The sequence below is a fragment of the Oncorhynchus nerka genome, linkage group LG13 (assembly GCF_034236695.1).
Source record: "Oncorhynchus nerka isolate Pitt River linkage group LG13, Oner_Uvic_2.0, whole genome shotgun sequence".
Taxonomy (NCBI): Eukaryota; Metazoa; Chordata; class Actinopteri; order Salmoniformes; family Salmonidae; genus Oncorhynchus; species Oncorhynchus nerka.
Genome location: NC_088408.1, coordinates 73,895,113 through 73,914,598, shown reverse-complemented (window position 1 = coordinate 73,914,598; position 19,486 = coordinate 73,895,113). Strand labels below are relative to the sequence as shown.

The window sequence follows — 19,486 nt, the reverse complement described above, 5'->3', positions numbered from 1 at the left end:
GATCATAATGTAGGCTGCTGTGGCTATTTGATCATAATGTAGGCTGCTGTGGCTATTTGATCATAATGTAGGCCTGCCAGGGTGGCCTACCAACAAAAACTATGGAGAAAATGCATCCCATTACATTTTAACATGGAAATAGCTGTTCTATCATTCAGCCTACAGAAGCAACTAATGTGTGGTGTTCAATGTAGGCCTACATTCCATGAGACTTTTGAAAAAAACATGCAGGGCTTGACATAACTGTTTATCCACTTTATCCACAAGACTGAAAGTGACTGAAAATGTCCTTGTGTTGTTTGATGCAAGACACCACTTTACAAAATAAAATGCATTATTATTCCTATACCATTATTACAGAGAATCAGACAAATTATGCTTCCCTCTGCCTATTGGCTAGTTAACTTATTCAAGCCTGTCTCAAAATACATCACTGCCCCTTTTTAAGACAAAAAAAAGCTCTTTACCTGACTAGCTTTTCAAAGGTATTTAGAAATGTAAACATTTTGTGCTCTTGTAGGGATCAACTGCCAACTACAAATTATCTATAACTGGGCTAATAACTCACTAACTAGCAAAATATATGAACAAAATGTGCAGACGTGGCTACATGCAGCTGTTGCTTTGATCTGAAAACAAGTGCGTCTGAAGTTCCGAATACCTGTGCTTCGCGCAGGTCGAGTAATAACAGCAACAAAGTCATGCCAGTGATGTGACAGAGTGTGAGAACGTGCCCCTGCGGTTCATATTAAATCGTACGTTAGACCACCCACTGTCTCTGAGAATCTTATCGCCCAGAAAACTCTGAGTGACAGGAAAGTACTGGCGCTCATCCAGGTATTCGTAGAACCATAGTTACAGTCGTAACTTCCATTCTACTTCATACCTTTCAGACCATCAGTACGGTTGAAAGTATGGATGACTCATACCAACAAGGTCACGAGGAATAGCACTACTAACCTCTGATTAATGCAACAGTGCCACTGGAACAATGGTAGAGCCCATGGTGTGTCAGGATGCGACGTTGACCTTGTAAAATCTTGAGAACGTGCGGGGCCATGACCAGGTAGCAGCTGAGCATATCTTGTTCAGGTGGACGTCACTCAGCGTAGCCCAGGATGTGGCGACACTTCTGGTCGAGTGACATATCACACTTTCTGGGACAGGGAGCCATACACCCTTGTAGGTCTGAGTGATGACATCCACAACCTAGTGTGAAAGCCTCTGCTTGGACAATGCAAGGCCTTTTGACTTCCCACCGAAGACCAGCTGTTTCTGTACCAACTTCCGAGGTTTGCATATAGCGTTTGAGGGCATGGACTGGACACAGGAGATTTTCTCGCTCTTCCTCCGTATTCTGGAAAGGAGGGGGACAGTAGGCCGCCAGTTCGATGGCTTGATTGATGTGAAGGTATGATGAAATCTTAGGCAAAAAGGCTGGATTGGGCCATAAAGTCTCGTCTAGGTTGTCTGCCTTCCATTGTAGTCAGACAGGGCTCATAGAGAGCACGTGGATCTCACTCACACGTTTTGTAGCTAAGAGGAAAGCCGTTTTCAGAGAGAACCATTTTATGTCTGGCTCCTCCGTATGCTCGAAAGGAGGTTTTGTCAACGCCTCCAATACTAGTGGCAGGATGCCACGCAGACGGCCCTAGGGGAATGCAGCCGGCGGACACCTTGTAAGAATTGGCAGATGAGGTAGTGGGCCGCTGACGATTTTCCAACGATGCATAAATGGTTAGCCAATATGGCTGAGGCATACACCTTCAAGGTAGAGGCAGAGCGACCAGAGTCCAATAGTTTTTGAAGGATGCTCAGTATAACAGGTACAAAGTAGGACACCGGTTCCTCTGCCCTGCTAGAGCACCATTCGGTAAACAGCTTCCAGTGACCAGCATTCATTATCCTGGTTGATGGGGCTCTGTCTTTCTGTAACGTCTCAGTAATAGCAGGATCGCTCTTCTGAGGCCACACCTATAGCTGTAGTTAGTCTGGGCTGGGATGCCATATTCTGCCGTACAACTTTGAGAGCAGATCCTGTCTGTTAGGGAGCTGCCATGGCTCTCCCTCCAGAAGACTGAGGAGGGTTGGAAACCAGGGTCTCGCTGGCCATCTGGGGGCTACAAGCAGCAGCTTGTGCTGAGCCTGAGAGACCCTTTGCAGCGTTGCTAAGATCAGGGGGGTCGGAGGGAAAGCATACAGTAAGCCCTCTGGCCATGTGTGGGCTAAGGCGTCCATGCCCAGGGGCCTCTTGGACTCTGCTAGAGAGAACCAGTGGGATATTTGCTCTGAGGCGAACAGGTACACGTGCTGTTCCGAACCGCTGCCTTATCATCTTCACTACTTGTGGGTGAAGTCTCCATTCCCCCTGGGACGGTTTCTGTCGCGACCAGAAGTCTGCCACCTCGTTCACATTGCCTGGAAGATGAATGGCTCATAGGCTGGCCAGATGTGGTAGGGCCCTTATCAAGAGTTGTTGGGCCACCTGTATGGATCGTACAGACCTCGTTCCCCCTTGATGGTTGATGTGGAACACTATCTATGTATTGTCTGATCGTATCAGGGAATGTTTGTGGTTGAAAACCGGCAAAAAGTGATTCAGCGCTAGGTAAACTGTCTGAAGTTCTAGTACATTGATGTGCTCTTTCCTCCAGCAGGGGCACCACTCTCCCCGTACCGGTGTTGCCACACTGCTCCCCAGCCTGTTAGTGAAGCATCGGTCATCACTACTTCCCGCCTTGCCATAATTGATCCAAGATGGACACATGTAGTCAGGTAGACTGTCTTCCTCCACGGCCGCAGAGTAGAGTAGCACACCCATGTCACTTGTATTTTGGTGTTTCTGTCCTGCTTGGGGTCCAAGCGGAGGTCGTTGAACCACACTTGTAATGGCCTTAAAGACTGCAGACCTAATGGTATCACCGTGTAGGCCGCCATGAGCCGCCCATCAGTTGATGGAACGTTCGTACCTTCACCAATTAATTCAACTGGAATTGTTGCAGAAGAAGAATACTGTCAACGTGCAGAGGTGTTATATGTGCCCTCATAGTGCGGGAGTTCAGAGCCATGCCAATAAAGGTGACCTTTTGGCTTGGTTTGTAGTTGCTCTTTTCATTGTTCAAAGGGAAGACCCACTGCGGTGACATGGGTCAGTGTCAGCACTGTGCTCTCGGCCGCACACTCACAAGAAGGGGTGCAGATGAGCCAGTCGCCGAGGTAAGGAAGGATCTTGATCCCCTGTAGGTGGAAGGAGCTCAGGGCTGCGCTCACGCATCTTGTGAAGACGCAAGGATCCAGGGAGAGACCAAAGGGTAATACCGCAAACTGGTATGCCTGGCCCTGGAAGGCGAACCATAGAAAACTCCTGAAAGAAAGCATCCTGTACATGAACCATTCCCCTGCGGTTACTGTCTGGAGAATGTCAACCGTCTGCAACAAGTGAAAGGGGAGAACTTTTAGGAAAACATTGAACCATTTTAAATCCAGAACTGGACGAAAGCATCCGTCTTTCTTCTGAACCAGGAAATAGGTTGAGTAAAAGCAATCTTGCTGTTCTGATGCTTTTACTCGTGATTGTGCCCGACATCGGAACTGCAGTCTGTACCAATGTGAGCGGGTCATCACCACCCATGGGTCTGAGGAGTTGGATTCCCAGTAGGTCAGGTGCTGCTGGGTAAATTGGCCAACGGCCAACCCTTGCCATTCAGTTTCTTTTGGGTATTTGGGGGGTGGCTGCATCGCCGTCTGTTAGGCTGGTGGTAGGACCAAGGGCGTGTGTAGGGCAGGGCCGGTTGAGAGCGGCGAGGTTCACGCGTGGGCTTCTGGGCTTTGGGTTCGAAGGAAGGAAGTGCTAGAGGGCCTCGACTCAGGGCTTGAAGGAACACAAAAGCGTTTTTAGCTGCTCTATCTCAGAGGATAAGGAATCGACCTTCACGAGTGAAGCTCTTATGTTTTTACCAGGGGGGCGCCATTGGCTTTGTGGGTTTTCCCTCTTTCAGTGGACCTGGGTGGGTCCTGGCAACAACGTCTGACGCTGGTAAATTATATTTGAAAACCAGGCCCTCAACTCTGGCTAGCCGCGCTTCCCTCACCTTCACAGGCAGGATGGCGCAGTTAATGCAGGGGTCAGAAAGGGCCTCACGCAGGTGGCCAACACCTAGGCAGTGGGGGCACAGGTCATGACCATGACTTGTAGTTCAGCTTCACAAGAGGAGAAGCCATGCATGCCCAGCATCATGGTGATGCGGTGTTGTCTCAGCTCAGAATGTGAAGAAAATGTATAAAACAAATAAATATAAAATATTTCTTATGCTAATTACGGATTCATCAAATGAACTAATATAATAGTAACCGGAGACTGTATAGAACAGCTACCACAATACACAGTAAAGGTAGAGAGCTACAACAGTCTGGTGGGAGCTGTACAGCACCCACAAAATGATTTTGGGTGAGCCTAGCTATGACCACAGGGCTGGAGCAGGAGAGATATCATGCGTTCTGCCTACAACAAAATCTCTTCCGTACTTTTTTTTGTTTCGGTATGTTGCATTGAAAGTGGCTAATATTGAGTTGATTCGATCACAATTGCCACAGTAAAGGGAAACGTTGATAGTGTTAACTAACATGGAAAACTCTAGAAAGTTTATAGTGTTAACTAACAGGGAAAACTCTAGAAAGTTTATAGTGTTAACTAACATGGAAAACTCTAGAAAGTTTATAGTGTTAACTAACATGGAAAACTCTAGAAAGTTTATAGTGTTAACTAACATGGAAAACTCTAGAAAGTTTATAGTGTTAACTAACAGGGAAAACTCTAGAAAGTTGAGTGAAGTTCAATCTCTGGCTTCTTTCCATTTGCTGATATTTCTTCTGCGCTCTGTGTGGAAATCCTGGGGAGCTGCGCAGCAGTCTCTGGGCTACTGCACACCCACGCATGCACACAGTTTAGAGGGAACACAGTTTAGGGGGAACACTGTTTAGCGGGAACATTGCCTGCAACATTGATACAACCTCCAGCTAAATATATACTGTACATGGATGGTAAATGTCTTCAATCGATACCTGACAGTCTCACATTTCATCTATTTTGATCTAATTCAATCTCTCTTCATCTGATTTATGTTCTTAATGTGATTCATTCCTTGGGAGACTACTGAGAGCCTTTCCCTTGTTTCACTGTGTTTGTGTTTGTACTGTACATGTGCTTTCTCTGCATAGTTGGGCCCGTAAGTAGTCTACACCTGTTGTTTATGAAGCATGTGACGAATAACATTTGATTTAATTGATTTGCTGCTGTATATACAGTACATATGGAGTACAGGAGTCCCTGTTGTTTCTTTGTCCTTGCTCAGCTCGCCTATTTTTGTCCTCTGTGATGTCGTTTCTCTCTTTCTCTTGGTCGACAAGTGTGCACACGCCTTTGTCTGAGAGAGCTGCCAAGAATATCATCAAAGCTGGCCAATCCCAGGCGAGAGAGAGAGAGAGAGAGAGCCCACACAACACAGGCCTCTCTCGCCCCACCCTAGAGTTCTGTCTGACTCCAATGTGCTAAATAAGCACCCCCAACTGCACAGTACAGGACCGGAGAGTGTCTCTCTCTCTCAACCCAAAACGCATCTGAAACCACAGACTCAAATGAACGTCATCCCTCTGGCTTTAGTTAGGGCCTCACCTTATTGCTGCAGTCCGGAGGTCTTCGCAGCAGTGTGTGTGTGTTTGTGCGTGTGCGTGCTGTGATGTTTATTTGTGTGCCTTTTATGACTTTTTGCACTGCAGCAATGAGGTGGACTAAGCGTTCCAGGCAGATGAGGCAATATTTGGTGAGGCAGGGAGAGATGGGCCCTCCATTACACAGGTACTCAGAGGGACCTCTGCTCTGCTTGAAGCTAATACACACACAGACAGCCAGGGCTAGCCATGTCTCACCCTAATGTAATATAATCACTGTGCTGGTGACACACACACACACACAGAGAACTCAGGACCAGAGGGGATTTTGTCATGGATATGAGTAAGCATGATGTCATAGGAAGAGTTGAAATGAAGAAGACGGCAGGTTGAACAGAGAATGAACAGTTTATGCCTGTTGTTCCTTTCTGTAGATTTGTGAATGTCGATTGTCATGTTTCGTAGGCTGTGGGTGGTAACCAGGGTTCTGTTATGTCTCTGTAGGTGCGGGAGATCCTGGGCCGTTGCTCCTGCCCTGCCCAGTTCCCCATGACCAAGGTGTCTGAAGGGAAATACAAAGTGGGAGACTCCAGCGCTCTGATCTTCATACGGGTATGAACCGACCATCAACATCAACCCCATCCACTAAACCAGACCATAAGAATAGTCAACAATCAGCCTTGAGTGTAGTGTGTGTGTCTGCGTGCATGCATGTGTGAGTATGTCTTAAACCTGTGGATGCATTAGTAACCAGGTTAACCAAACAGGTTAACCATTGCACCTTTACACAGTCCAAGAGTCCATAGATAGGTTATTTTGTATTTTTCACAGCTCATGGACGTGCCTTTGGATTACTCTAATATCACTTAGATTGCATTGCAGTTTAATAGTAGGCTACAGTTAATATTTTGGATAAATGCAAATATTATGCCCAGGAGAAATTAGATTGTCAAATGTTCATATGCTGCTGTTGTGATGACTGCTTACACAGTATTACAATCGAGGCATACAGTGTGTATATTTAGCTAAATTTGTTGTTGCAAGGAAAACCAGAACAGGGTCAAACAAACAAACTATTCTGTAGATGTAATAAATGTCCCCTGAACTACAGTATGTACAGTGATCTCACTCTCCCCAGTCCAGGCTGCATATTGTTTATAATTTGAACTGATCTGACCTATTACAAGTCCACTGCTCTGCCTCTTGGTACCTCCCTACTGGCTGGCCCAGACCTCCCAACTCCCATACACGCTGGCCCAGCATGACACAAATAGAGTTTTGGGTCATTTCCTGTATGGGCCCTTATCTGTCCTGCTCTGCTGCTTGCTTCTGCTAGGCTGTGTGCCTCAGTCTGGGCTCTGCCTGGTGTCGCCACTGAAACTTTATCTTGCCCTCCGGGCCTCTGCCTGCAGGAAGGCTCCGTGCCAGATAGATCGATTCTGTTTCTTACTTCCCATGTACCTCCGCCCAATTAATGGACTCAACGGATGCCAGTCCGAATCGTATCCATTTCCAGGATGTCTGCCTCAATATTTCCACTCTTCTTTTGAGCAGCTCAAACTTTCCCCGAGTTTAAAATGGCTAGTCATGTAGGTCCGTTAAAAGCACAGTGTGTATGTTCGGATCTGTGGTATGCTTTTACACCTCAGTGAGATGTTTCTGTTAAAAGTTTCTTAAAGATTGGATGACTGACTGTGTGTTTGACTGTATGGTATGTAGTGGAGTGCCAGTTTTAGTAGGGTCTTACTTGTGTAGTATGTTATAGTGTAGTGGCTGTTTTGGAAGCAGATAATGTAGAATTGTTAACTTTAGTGCCGTGGCTTTGTTGGAAGCAAATAAAGTGTTAAAACTAAAGTGTAGTGGCTTTTGAAGCAGGTAGAGTGTTAAACTCAAGTGTAGTAGTTGCAGTGTGTTTGAAGCGTGTCACACATCTTAGTGTAAAGCCTGTCTGGAGATTGTATGTAGGAGCCATTTCTCTGGCAGATTACCCCCCCCTCCCCCCCTCCCGCACTGTCTCTGCATTCTCCTCCACTCACTGAGGAGGACAGTGATTATACATATCCCCCAGCAGCCACTAGTGCAGCCCAGCCAACACGCTTCCATATTTATCTTCAGGGAGGAAGCTAGCCTGCTGGCTGCCACCATCAAAGCCAACAGGCCTCATTCAGCTGCCAAAGCCTGACTAAGAGTGCAGGCTAGAGGATGAGGTGTAGGAGAGAAGGAGGAAGTGAGGGGAAAAAGGGGGATAAATAAATGGAGGAGAGTGACTGGGGCGGACTCTGGGAGGTCACCCATGTTCAAGGGAAGGGTGCTTGGGGTTGTAGTACAGTGTCAGCTGGCCATGAGCTTAAAACTTCAAGCCTGATTTGGGAGGGAATTGGTTTACTCCACCCCCATCATGATTACAAGGAGTCTCTGTTCGTCGTTGACATAGAAACAGGGGTAGGCACTATGGAGATGTGGAGTGTGGGATACCCCATCACTGATGGAGTGGCTGCTGAGGCAGAGGGCTGGAGCATCACTGGTTCCAGGGAATCAACTAATCCTTATCATGGTACTCACAGCACAGAGGCTGGGTCAGGCATAGTGGGACTCCACTAGTGGACCAGACAATAGACAATAGGCCAACAGTTTACCATCACATAGCCTCTCTGCTGGGAACAAGACCAAAAGTTTCAGGAGTAGAGTAGCAGCAGTAAAGGACAAGAGCTAGAAAAGAAGAAGGAAGGCAGAGGACAGCTGTTTTGCAGACAGGCAGTGTGTTGTGTTGGCGGTGTGGTGGGCATGTTGAAGAGCAGCAAAGGACAGGTGGTAGATGTCCTGAGTCAGTGTGGGAGGCCTTGCATGGCCACGTGATTTAGTGCAGTATGGCTCCCCGCAATATCCAGCTCACCCAGAGCACCCTCATGGTCCTGCCTGGCCTGGCCACAGAGACACGGGCCCAGCCCCTGAATGAAACATGTGGCTGGCAGCAGTGACTACACAACCCAGAGAGGAGGCAGACTGGTGAGGCTGCCTGCATCCACAGGACTTTCACATCAAGCTAAATATACAGCCTCTCTCTCCCTGCTGTGAGGAATGCATCTGCCTGCAGGGGAAAGAGAGCGACAGAGAGAAAAAGACTCTGTCTGGGGTTCATACTCTGGGTCTGTTTGCCTCAATGAACAACCCCCTCTCCTCTCTTCTCCTTTCCCCCTCTTCTCGCTCAACCCCCTCTCCTCTCTTCTAGCTGAAATTGTAGGAGAGGAGGGGCAGGATGAGTTGTTACCATGCTAATTCACCCCCGCTCTCTAAAAGCATGGTTACGCCAGCTGAGAGGGAGAGAAAAGGAGTGTCTTTCATAGCAGTGTGCGTGTTTATTCTTCTCCCCTCTGTTTTTAATTGTGTGTTGGCATGGCGATGAAAAGTGCTCATAATGGCGGCAGCTGGGGGGGTCATGTGGGAGGAGGCAGAGGCATGGGCACTGGCAGGGGTGCATCTGATGGGAGTGTTACGTCATTTTTGGGGAAGGGGGAGGGACTCCAGGCCAAGCACTCAGCATTCTGCTCCACTTGTCGGATTTATATATCTATTGACTTGATCTGCAGTTTGTGTGGTATCGCACCGTGTCACTGGGTTTAAACATCACTTGAGTTTTTTGAAACAGTGTGTGTGCGTGAGTGGTTGTGTGTGTACGCAGGGTTTGGTTTTGTACGTGTGCTAAGCTTCATAGTATATAGTCTCCCGCTAGTCTTCATTGTGAGAGTGAATTTGTGAATTGATGCCATGTTTGTCAGGGTTGTAACCTTGTCTCCTCTCTCTCTCTCTCCACAGGTCCTTCGTACTCATGTGATGGTGCGTGTGGGTGGGGGATGGGACACGTTAGAACACTATCTGGACAAGCATGACCCCTGCCGCTGTGCCGCCTTCGGTGAGGTCACCTCTACCAAAACAACCAGCCCTTTACCCTTTATAGTCACTGAGTTGTATTGTATTATATTGTACTGTATTGTATCTAATTCTGGTCAGTCTGCACGGTTCACAATTGTTTTACAATTGTATCCATTTGAACCGCTTATCTGATACAACTCAGGTCAGGAGTTGTACAGCTCACACTGTGGTACCATAGTGTTACCACAAAGTTTACCACAGTCTTACCACAGGGCTACCATAGTCTTACCACAGTGTTACCACAAAGTTACCACAGTCTTACCACAGTGCTACCATAGTTTTACCACAGTGCTACCATAGTCTTACCATGGTGTTACCATAGTAGTGTTACCACAGTCTTACCACAGTGCTACCATTATCTTACCACGGTGTTACCACAGTGTTACCACAGTACTACCACAATCTTACCATAGTGTTACAACAGTGCTACCACAGTCTTACCATAGTGTTACAACAGTGCTACCACAGTCTTACCATAGTGTTACAACAGTGCTACCACAGTCTTACCATAGTGTTACAACAGGGCTACCACAGTCTTACCATAGTGTTACAACAGTGCTACCACAGTCTTACCATAGTGTTACAACAGTGCTACCACAGTCTTACCATAGTGTTACAACAGTGCTACCACAGTCTTACCATAGTGTTACAACAGTGCTACCACAGTCTTACCATAGTGTTACAACAGTGCTACCACAGTCTTACCATAGTGTTACAACAGTGCTACCACAGTCTTACCATAGTGTTACAACAGTACTACCACAGTCTTACCATAGTGTTACAACAGTACTACCACAGTCTTACCATAGTGTTACAACAGTGCTAGCATAGTGGTATTGGTATTTTATTAGGATCCCCATTAGCTGTTTTTGAAACCAGGTTTGCTGTTCATTTGAGCAATATGAGATGGAAGGGAGTTCCATACAATAATGGCTTTATATAATACTGTACTGATTCTTGAATTTGTTCTGGATTTGGTGACTGTGAAAAGACCCCTGGTGGCTTGTTTGGTGGGGTAAGTGTGTGTGTCAGTGCTGTAAGTTGAATGTACAAACAATTTGGAATTTTTAACACATTAATGTTTCATATAAAAAATAAGTGATGCAGTCAGTCTCTCCTTTACCCTTAGCCAAGAGAGATTTATATTAGCTCTCTGATTACAATGAAGAGCAAGATGTGCCGCTCTGTTCTGGGCCAGCTGCAGCTTAACTACGTCTTTCTTTGCAGCACTTGGCGCACAGCTTCAGGATAGTCCTCGTTGAAGAAGATGTATGTTCCTCTCAAGTTCTTGGATCTTTCCAGAACAGCTACCTTGTCCTTGAACCTCAGGAACTTGACCACTATCGGCCTGGGCCTGTCAACTGGGCCAGTGGTGGTTTTTCCAGTCCTGTGGGCGTGCTCCACATCAATCTTCCTGTGGTCAATCTTCAGTTGCTTCGAAATAATTTCCCTCCCTTTGTCCTCAGACTCTGTCCAGGTCTCATGCGGAGATTCTGCAATTCCGTCCATAACAATTTTGTTCTGCCTTGTTTGTGCCTTGAAATAATCTGATTTCTCCGTCATTGTTATCATGGATTCATATACCGAACTGATGTTCTCTCTCAATGACTTACAGATTCAAATCAAATCAAATATATTTATATAGCCCTTCGTACATCAGCTGATATCTCAAAGTGCTGTACAGAAACCTAGCCTAAAACCCCAAACAGCAAGCAATGCAGGTGTAGAAGCACGATGGCTAGGAAAAACTCCCTAGAAAGGCCAAAACCTAGGAAGAAACCTAGAGAGGAACCAGGCTATGTGGGGTGGCCAGTCCTCTTTTGGCTGTGCCGGGTGGAGATTATAACAGAACATGGCCAAGATGTTCAAATGTTCATAAATAACCAGCATGGTCAAATAATAATAATCACAGGCAGAACAGTTGAAACTGGAGCAGCAGCACGGCCAGGTAGACTGGGGACAGTAAGGAGTCATCATGTCAGGTAGTCCTGAGGCATGGTCCTAGGGCTCAGGTCCTCCGAGAGAGAGAAAGAAAGAGAAAAAGAGAGAATTAGATAGAGCATACATAAATTCACATAGGACACCGGATAGGACAGGAGAAGTACTCCAGATATAACAAACTGACCCTAGCCCCCCGACACATAAACTACTGCAGCATAAATACTGGAGGCTGAGACAGGAGGGGTCAGGAGACACTGTGGCCCCATCCGATGATACCCCCGGACAGGGCCAAACAGGAAGGATATAACCCCACCCACTTTGCCAAAGCACAGCCCCCACACCACTAGAGGGATATCTTCAACCACCAACTTACCATCCTGAGACAAGGCCGAGTATAGCCCACAAAGTTCTCTGCCACGTCACAACCCAAGGGGGGCGCCAACCCAGACAGGAAGATCACATCAGTGACTCAACCCACTCAAGTGACGCACCCCTCCTAGGGACGGTATGAAAGAGCCCTAGTAAGCCAGTGACTCAGCCCCTGTAATAGGGTTAGAGGCAGAGAATCCCAGTGGAAAGAGGGGAACCGGCCAGGCAGAGACAGCAAGGGCGGTTCGTTGCTCCAGAGCCTTTCCGTTCACCTTCACACTCCTGGGCCAGACTACACTCAATCATATGACCCACTGAAGAGATGAGTCTTCAGTAAAGACTTAAAGGTTGAGACCGAGTTTGCGTCTCTCACATGGGTAGGCAGAACATTCCATAAAAATGGAGCTCTATAGGAGAAAGCCCTGCCTCCAGCTGTTTGCTTAGAAATTCTAGGGACAATTAGGAGGCCTGCGTCTTGTGACTGTAGCTTACATGTAGGTATGTACGGCAGGACCAAATCAGAGAGATAGGTAGGAGCAAGTCCATGTAATGCTTTGTAGGTTAGCAGTAAAAGCTTGAAATCAGCTATGGCCTTGACAGGAAGCCAGTGTAGGGAGGCTAGCACTGGAGTAATATGATCACATTTTTTGGTTCTAGTCAGGATTCTAGCAGCCGTATTTAGCACAAACTGAAGTTTATTTAGTGCTTTATCCGGTTAGCCGGAAAGTAGAGCATTGCAGTAGTCTAACCTAGAAGTGACAAAAGCATGGATTAATTTTTCTGCATCATTTTTGGACAGAAAGTTTCTGAGTTTTGCAATTTTACGTAGATGGAAAAAAGCTGTCCTTGATACACTCTTGATATGTTCTTCAAAAGAGAGATCAGGGTCCAGAGTAACGCAGAGGTCCTTCACAGTTTTATTTGAGACGACTGTACAACCATTAAGATTAATTGTCAGATTCAACAGAAGATCTCTTTGTTTCTTGGGACCTAGAACAAGCATCTCTGTTTTGTCCGAGTTTAAAAGTAGAACGTTTGCAGCCATCCACTTCCTTATGTCTGAAACACATGCTTCTAGCGAGGGCAATTTTGGGGCTTCACCATGTTTCATTGAAATGTACAGCTGTGTGTCATCCGCATAGCAGTGAAAGTTAACATTATGTTTGCTGTCATCTTGCCGTTTTCCTGTTTCAACTTATCGAGCTGAAAACTGTTCTTCAGGTCCTGGACCTCTCTGGTCAGGTTGTCTGTTTTTTTATTAGTTGATTCCACCAGTATTTGGACAATTTTATTGTTGTAATAGCTGCTTGTAGAACTATTTTTGTTCATTTAAATGATCCTTCACCTGTGATAGAGAGACACCATTCTAAAATTATCTGCCGAAATTGTTGCAACCCCTATTGCTAGCCTGTTCAACCCCTTTCGTGTCGTTTGAGATCCCCAAAGATTGGAAAGCTGCTGCGGTCATCCCCCTCTTCAAAGGGGGAGACACTCTAGACCCAAACTGCTCCAGACCTGTATCTATCCTACCCTGCCTTTCGAAGGTCTTCGAAAGCCAAGTTAACAAACAGATCACCGACCATTTCGAATCCCACCGTACCTTCTCCACGATGCAATCTGGTTTCCGAGCTGGTCATGTGTGCACCTCAGCTACGCTCAAGGTCCTAAACGATATCATAACCGCCATCAACAAGAGACAATACTGTGCAGCTTTATTCATCGACCTGGCCAAGGCTTTCGACTCTGTCAATCACCACATTCTTATCGTCAGACTCAACAGCCTTGGGTTCTCAAATGACTGCCTCGCCTGGATCACCAACTACTTATCTGACAGAGTTCAGTGTGTCAAATCGGAGGGCCTGTTGTCCGGACCTCTGGCAGTCTCTATGGGGGTGCCACAGGGTTCAATTCTCGGGCCGACTCTTTTCTCTGCATACATCAATGATGTCACTCTTACTGCTGGTGATTCTCTGATCCACCTCTACGCAGACGATACCATTCTGTATACTTCTGGCCCTTCTTTGGACACTGTGTTAACTAACCTCCAGACAAGCTTCAATGCCATACAACTCTCCTTCCGTGACCTCCAACTGCTCTTAAATGCAAGTAAAACTAAATGCATGATCTTCAACTGATTGCTGCCAGCACCTACTCACCCGTTCAGCATCACTACTCTGGACAGTTCTGAATTAGAATATGTGGACATCTACAAATACCTAGGTGTCTGGTTAGACTGTAAACTCTCCTTCCAGACTCACAACAAACATATCCAATCCAAAATTAAGTCTAGAATCAGCTTCCTATTTCGCAACAAAGCATCCTTCACTCATGCTGCCAAACATACCCTCGTAAAACTGACTATCCTATCGATCCTTGACTTTGGCGATGTCATTTACAAAATAGCCTCCAACACTCTACTCAGCAAATTGGATGCAGTCTATCACAGTGCCGTCCGTTTTGTCACCAAAGCCCTATATACTACCCACCACTGCAACCTGTATGCTCTTGTTGGCTGGCCCTTGCTTCATATTCGTCGCCAAACCCTCTGGCTCCATGTCATCTATAAGTCTTTGCTAGGTAAAGCCCCGCCTTATCTCAGCTCTCTGGTCACCATAGCAGCACCCACCCATAGCACGTGCTCCAGCAGGTATATTTCACTGGTCACCCCCAAAGCCAATTCCTACTTTGGCCTCCTTTCCTTACAGTTCTTTGCTGCCAATGACTGGAACGAATTGCAAAAATCACTGAGGCTGGAGACTCATATCTCCTTTACTAACTTTAAGCACCAGCTGTCAGAGCAGCTCACAGATCACTTCACCTGTACATAGCCCATCTGTAAATAGCCCATCCAACTACCTTATCCCCATACTGTTATTGTATATATTTATTTTTTACTCCTTTGCACCCCAGTATCTCTACTTGCACATGAATCTTCTGCACATCTATCACTCCAGTATTTAATTGCTAAATTGTCATTATTTCGCCACTATGGTCTATTTATTGCCTTACCTCCCTTATCTTACCTAATTTGCACACACTGTGTATATAGACTTTTTTCCTATTGTGTTTTTGACTTTATGTTTTGTTTATTCCATGTGTAACTCTGTGTTGTAGTTTGTGTCGCACTGGTTTGCTTTATCTTGACCAGGTCACAGTTGTAAATTAGAACTTGTTCTCAACTGGCCTACCTGGTTAAATAAAGGTGTTCTCAACTGGCCTACCTGGTTAAATAAAGGTGTTCTCAACTGGCCTACCTGGTTAAATAAAGGTGTTCTCAACTGGCCTACCTGGTTAAATAAAGGTGTTCTCAACTGGCCTACCTGGTTAAATAAAGGTGTTCTCAACTGGCCTACCTGGTTAAATAAAGGTGTTCTCAACTGGCCTACCTGGTTAAATAAAGGTGTTCTCAACTGGCCTACCTGGTTAAATAAAGGTGTTCTCAACTGGCCTACCTGGTTAAATAAAGGTGTTCTCAACTGGCCTACCTGGTTAAATAAAGGTGCTCTCAACTGGCCTACCTGGTTAAATAAAGGTGCTCTCAACTGGCCTACCTGGTTAAATAAAGGTGCTCTCAACTGGCCTACCTGGTTAAATAAAGGTGTTCTCAACTGGCCTACCTGGTTAAATAAAGGTGCTCTCAACTGGCCTACCTGGTTAAATAAAGGTGCTCTCAACTGGCCTACCTGGTTAAATAAAGGTGCTCTCAACTGGCCTACCTGGTTAAATAAAGGTGCTCTCAACTGGCCTACCTGGTTAAATAAAGGTGCTCTCAACTGGCCTACCTGGTTAAATAAAGGTGTTCACAACTGGCCTACCTGGTTAAATAAAGGTGTTCTCAACTGGCCTACCTGGTTAAATAAAGGTGTTCTCAACTAGCCTACCTGGTTAAATAAAGGTGTTCTCAACTGGCCTACCTGGTTAAATAAAGGTGTTCACAACTGGCCTACCTGGTTAAATAAAGGTGTTCTCAACTGGCCTACCTGGTTAAATAAAGGTGTTCTCAACTGGCCTACCTGGTTAAATAAATGAGAGAGAGAAAAAAAAAAAAAGTGCTATCACAGTGTTATCATATTGCTACCATAATGTACTCATATTGCTACCATAATGTACTCATATTGCTACCATAATGTACTCATATTGCTACCATAATGTACTCATATTGCTACCATAATGTACTCATATTGCTACCATAATGCTATAATAGTGTTACCATAGTTCTACCACAGTGCTAACACAATGCAGCCACAGTGCTATCACAGTGTTATCATAGTCCTACCATAATGCTATAATAGTGTTACCATAGTTCTACCACAGTGCTTACACAATGCAGCCACAGTGCTATCACAGTGTTATCATAGTCCTACCATAATGCTATAATAGTGTTACCATAGTTCTACCACAGTGCTTACACAATGCAGCCACAGTGCTATCACAGTGTTATCATAGTCCTACCATAATGCTATAATAGTGTTACCATAGTTCTACCACAGTGCTTACACAATGCAGCCACAGTGCTATCACAGTGTTATCATAGTCCTACCATAATGCTATAATAGTGTTACCATAGTTCTACCACAATGCTTACACAATGCAGCCACAGTGCTATCACAGTGTTATCATAGTCCTACCATAATGCTATAATAGTGTTACCATAGTTCTACCACAGTGCTTACACAATGCAGCCACAGTGCTATCACAGTGTTATCATAGTCCTACCATAATGCTATAATAGTGTTACCATAGTTCTACCACAGTGCTAACACAATGCAGCCACAGTGCTATCACAGTGTTATCATAGTCCTACCATAATGCTATAATAGTGTTACCATAGTTCTACCACAGTGCTTACACAATGCAGCCACAGTGCTATCACAGTGTTATCATAGTCCTACCATAATGCTATAATAGTGTTACCATAGTTCTACCACAGTGCTTACACAATGCAGCCACAGTGCTATCACAGTGTTATCATAGTCCTACCATAATGCTATAATAGTGTTACCATAGTTCTACCACAGTGCTTACACAATGCAGCCACAGTGCTATCACAGTGTTATCATAGTCCTACCATAATGCTATAATAGTGTTACCATAGTTCTACCACAGTGCTTACACAATGCAGCCACAGTGCTATCACAGTGTTATCATAGTCCTACCATAATGCTATAATAGTGTTACCATAGTTCTACCACAGTGCTTACACAATGCAGCCACAGTGCTATCACAGTGTTATCATAGTCCTACCATAATGCTATAATAGTGTTACCATAGTTCTACCACAGTGCTTACACAATGCAGCCACAGTGCTATCACAGTGTTATCATAGTCCTACCATAATGCTATAATAGTGTTACCATAGTTCTACCACAGTGCTAACACAATGCAGCCACAGTGCTATCACAGTGTTATCATAGTCCTACCATAATGCTATCATAGTGTTACCATAGTGCTACTACAGTGCAACCATAGTGCTACCTCATTCAATATCATGTCAATGGCCTTTCAGACAACACTACACTTCACACATAAAGCCCTCATCACGCTGTCATAAACATGACATGACGGCTGCCATAACCATTCATATCAGTTAATGTTTAACCTTGTGTGTGATAGCCAGGCCTGGGGCTGGTGTTACTCTGTGCTGTGGGTAGAATAGCTCTTCACTCTCCATGAGTCCACACTGCTGCCAGACCAATAATGTCAGTGGCCTTGTGTCTGGACAACTGACATGGGCTGAATTAATGCTTGGTGTTGCATTTCTAACCCATGAACTCATATGAAAGGGTTTTTACAGGTCTCCAGGTTTTTATGAGCTGTAGGCCATGTCAGCCCTACACTAATGTCAGCCCTACACTAATGTCAGCCCTACACTAATGTCAGCTCTACACTAATGTCAGCCCTACACTAATGTCAAGCTCATGCTTTAAATCATTCATCTGATTGCATCAGTTGCTTCATCTCTTGCACTCATAAGACATGCATATGCGCTGTGACTGCCACCAGTTGTGAGGGGCTGTTGCAATGTGTGCTCTGCTATGTTGATCCTTGGATCAACCCTGGATCTATTCTATTTCTACACTGACTGTTGTCTGTCTGATGCCAGAGTCAACTGCACAGTTGTTCTGGTTCTCCATGGTATATAACCCATGCCTCTACTAATATTGTGGTTTCCTGTGCTTATTCCCTGCAGCTCACCGGTACCACCAGGCCAAAGCCAGCGGGCAGGGTGCCCACAGCAAGTCCTCCAGTGCCCACTCCTCCCGCTCCACCAGCCCAGGTCCACACTGGCGTAACGAGGGCATTGCCCCATATAAGCCCCCTGACAGACGCACCCAGGGCCTGGAGCCTCCATCATGTACCCCCTCCTCCTCCACCCGGCCTGGCCGCTCACACCACCCCTCCCTCCCTACAGAGCTCGACTCAAACGCAGGACGCACCCCCCTGTTACCACGACCACCGCGGGAACGCTCAGAACCCCGCCACTTCAACCCTGTCAGGTGAGTGAGTGTGTGTGTGTGTTGTGCTAATGACACTTCGTCTTTGTCTGCATCACCAGCACGGATCCACTTTTCACCACAAACACACACACACAAAAACACAAACACGCACAGCACAGCGCACAAAACTGGGAAGCGACAGATTATACAAGGCAGAGTGAGATTTTCCTAATCTCAGGTGACATTCCAATGAGACCTTGCGCTGACACTGTCCTGTTGTCCCGGCCGTTCCACTCTGCCTCCTGGTGGCTAGATAGGACACACACCTTGATTGCTGCTGTCGCCTCACTCCCTCTCTTCCCCTGTCCTCCTTCCCTCCCCCTCACTCTCCCTCCCTCTCCTCCTTCCTCTCCTTTGGTTCTGTTAATTACACTAATGACTGTCTGAATTCAGATGGGATTCAACATCCAAGTGTTGCTGTTGGTGATGTTTCTGTTCTCTCTCCAAGGCCCGGAGCTGATGGATTGAATTAGGCTACATGTTGACTATACTAGAGGAAAAACATGTCTCTCCTTTTTTCTGCTGTCTCTCACTGAAGTGGCATGACAGTCAGAGTACTGGTTTTCATTGGCTATAAAACTATTTTCTGGATAGTAAAGAGAATGCATTCCCTCAGCTCTCCACATAAGGTCCCGTTGAGTTGGTCTCACATACCTCCCTCATACGTCAGAGTCGCCATTGTTCAACACAATTAAGGGCTGTGGGCTCGTTTACTTTGGCTCAGTATCCGGAGTGAGTGATGGCTCAGGCCCGGCGTCACGGCAACAGGCCTCGGGACAGGTTAACCCCTTCAAGGTCGGCACCTCCAAATGCACCAGACTAGATAAGGGTTAATCTGACTGACAACTGTTGCACCCCTAGGCCCTGCTGCTCCCCCTAGGAAGTAGGTCACAGTTGGGCTAACCTGTGAAGGAAAACACCATGTGTTTCATTATGCCAAGCCGTCAGAATGCAGTCAACCTAAGTCAATATTGGTTTGCCTACGTCATTATTTTAAAAGGCAATATTTGATTAACATTTCAACCTTGTCACTAATTTATTTTGCCCTGTTTATATAGTGTACAATAATCTTTTCTTGGTTG

General features: G+C 45.9%; 1 protein-coding gene across 1 annotated transcript in view; it reads left to right on the top strand.

Annotated features, from left to right (window-relative positions):
- LOC115140104 (GAS2-like protein 1) overlaps nt 1-19,486 on the top strand; it is a 55,133-nt gene that overhangs the window by 26,183 nt on the left and 9,464 nt on the right. The window contains 3 exon segments of the mRNA XM_029678210.2: nt 6,172-6,279; nt 9,481-9,577; nt 18,098-18,404. Of these exon segments, the coding sequence (XP_029534070.2) occupies nt 6,172-6,279; nt 9,481-9,577; nt 18,098-18,404 (512 nt within the window).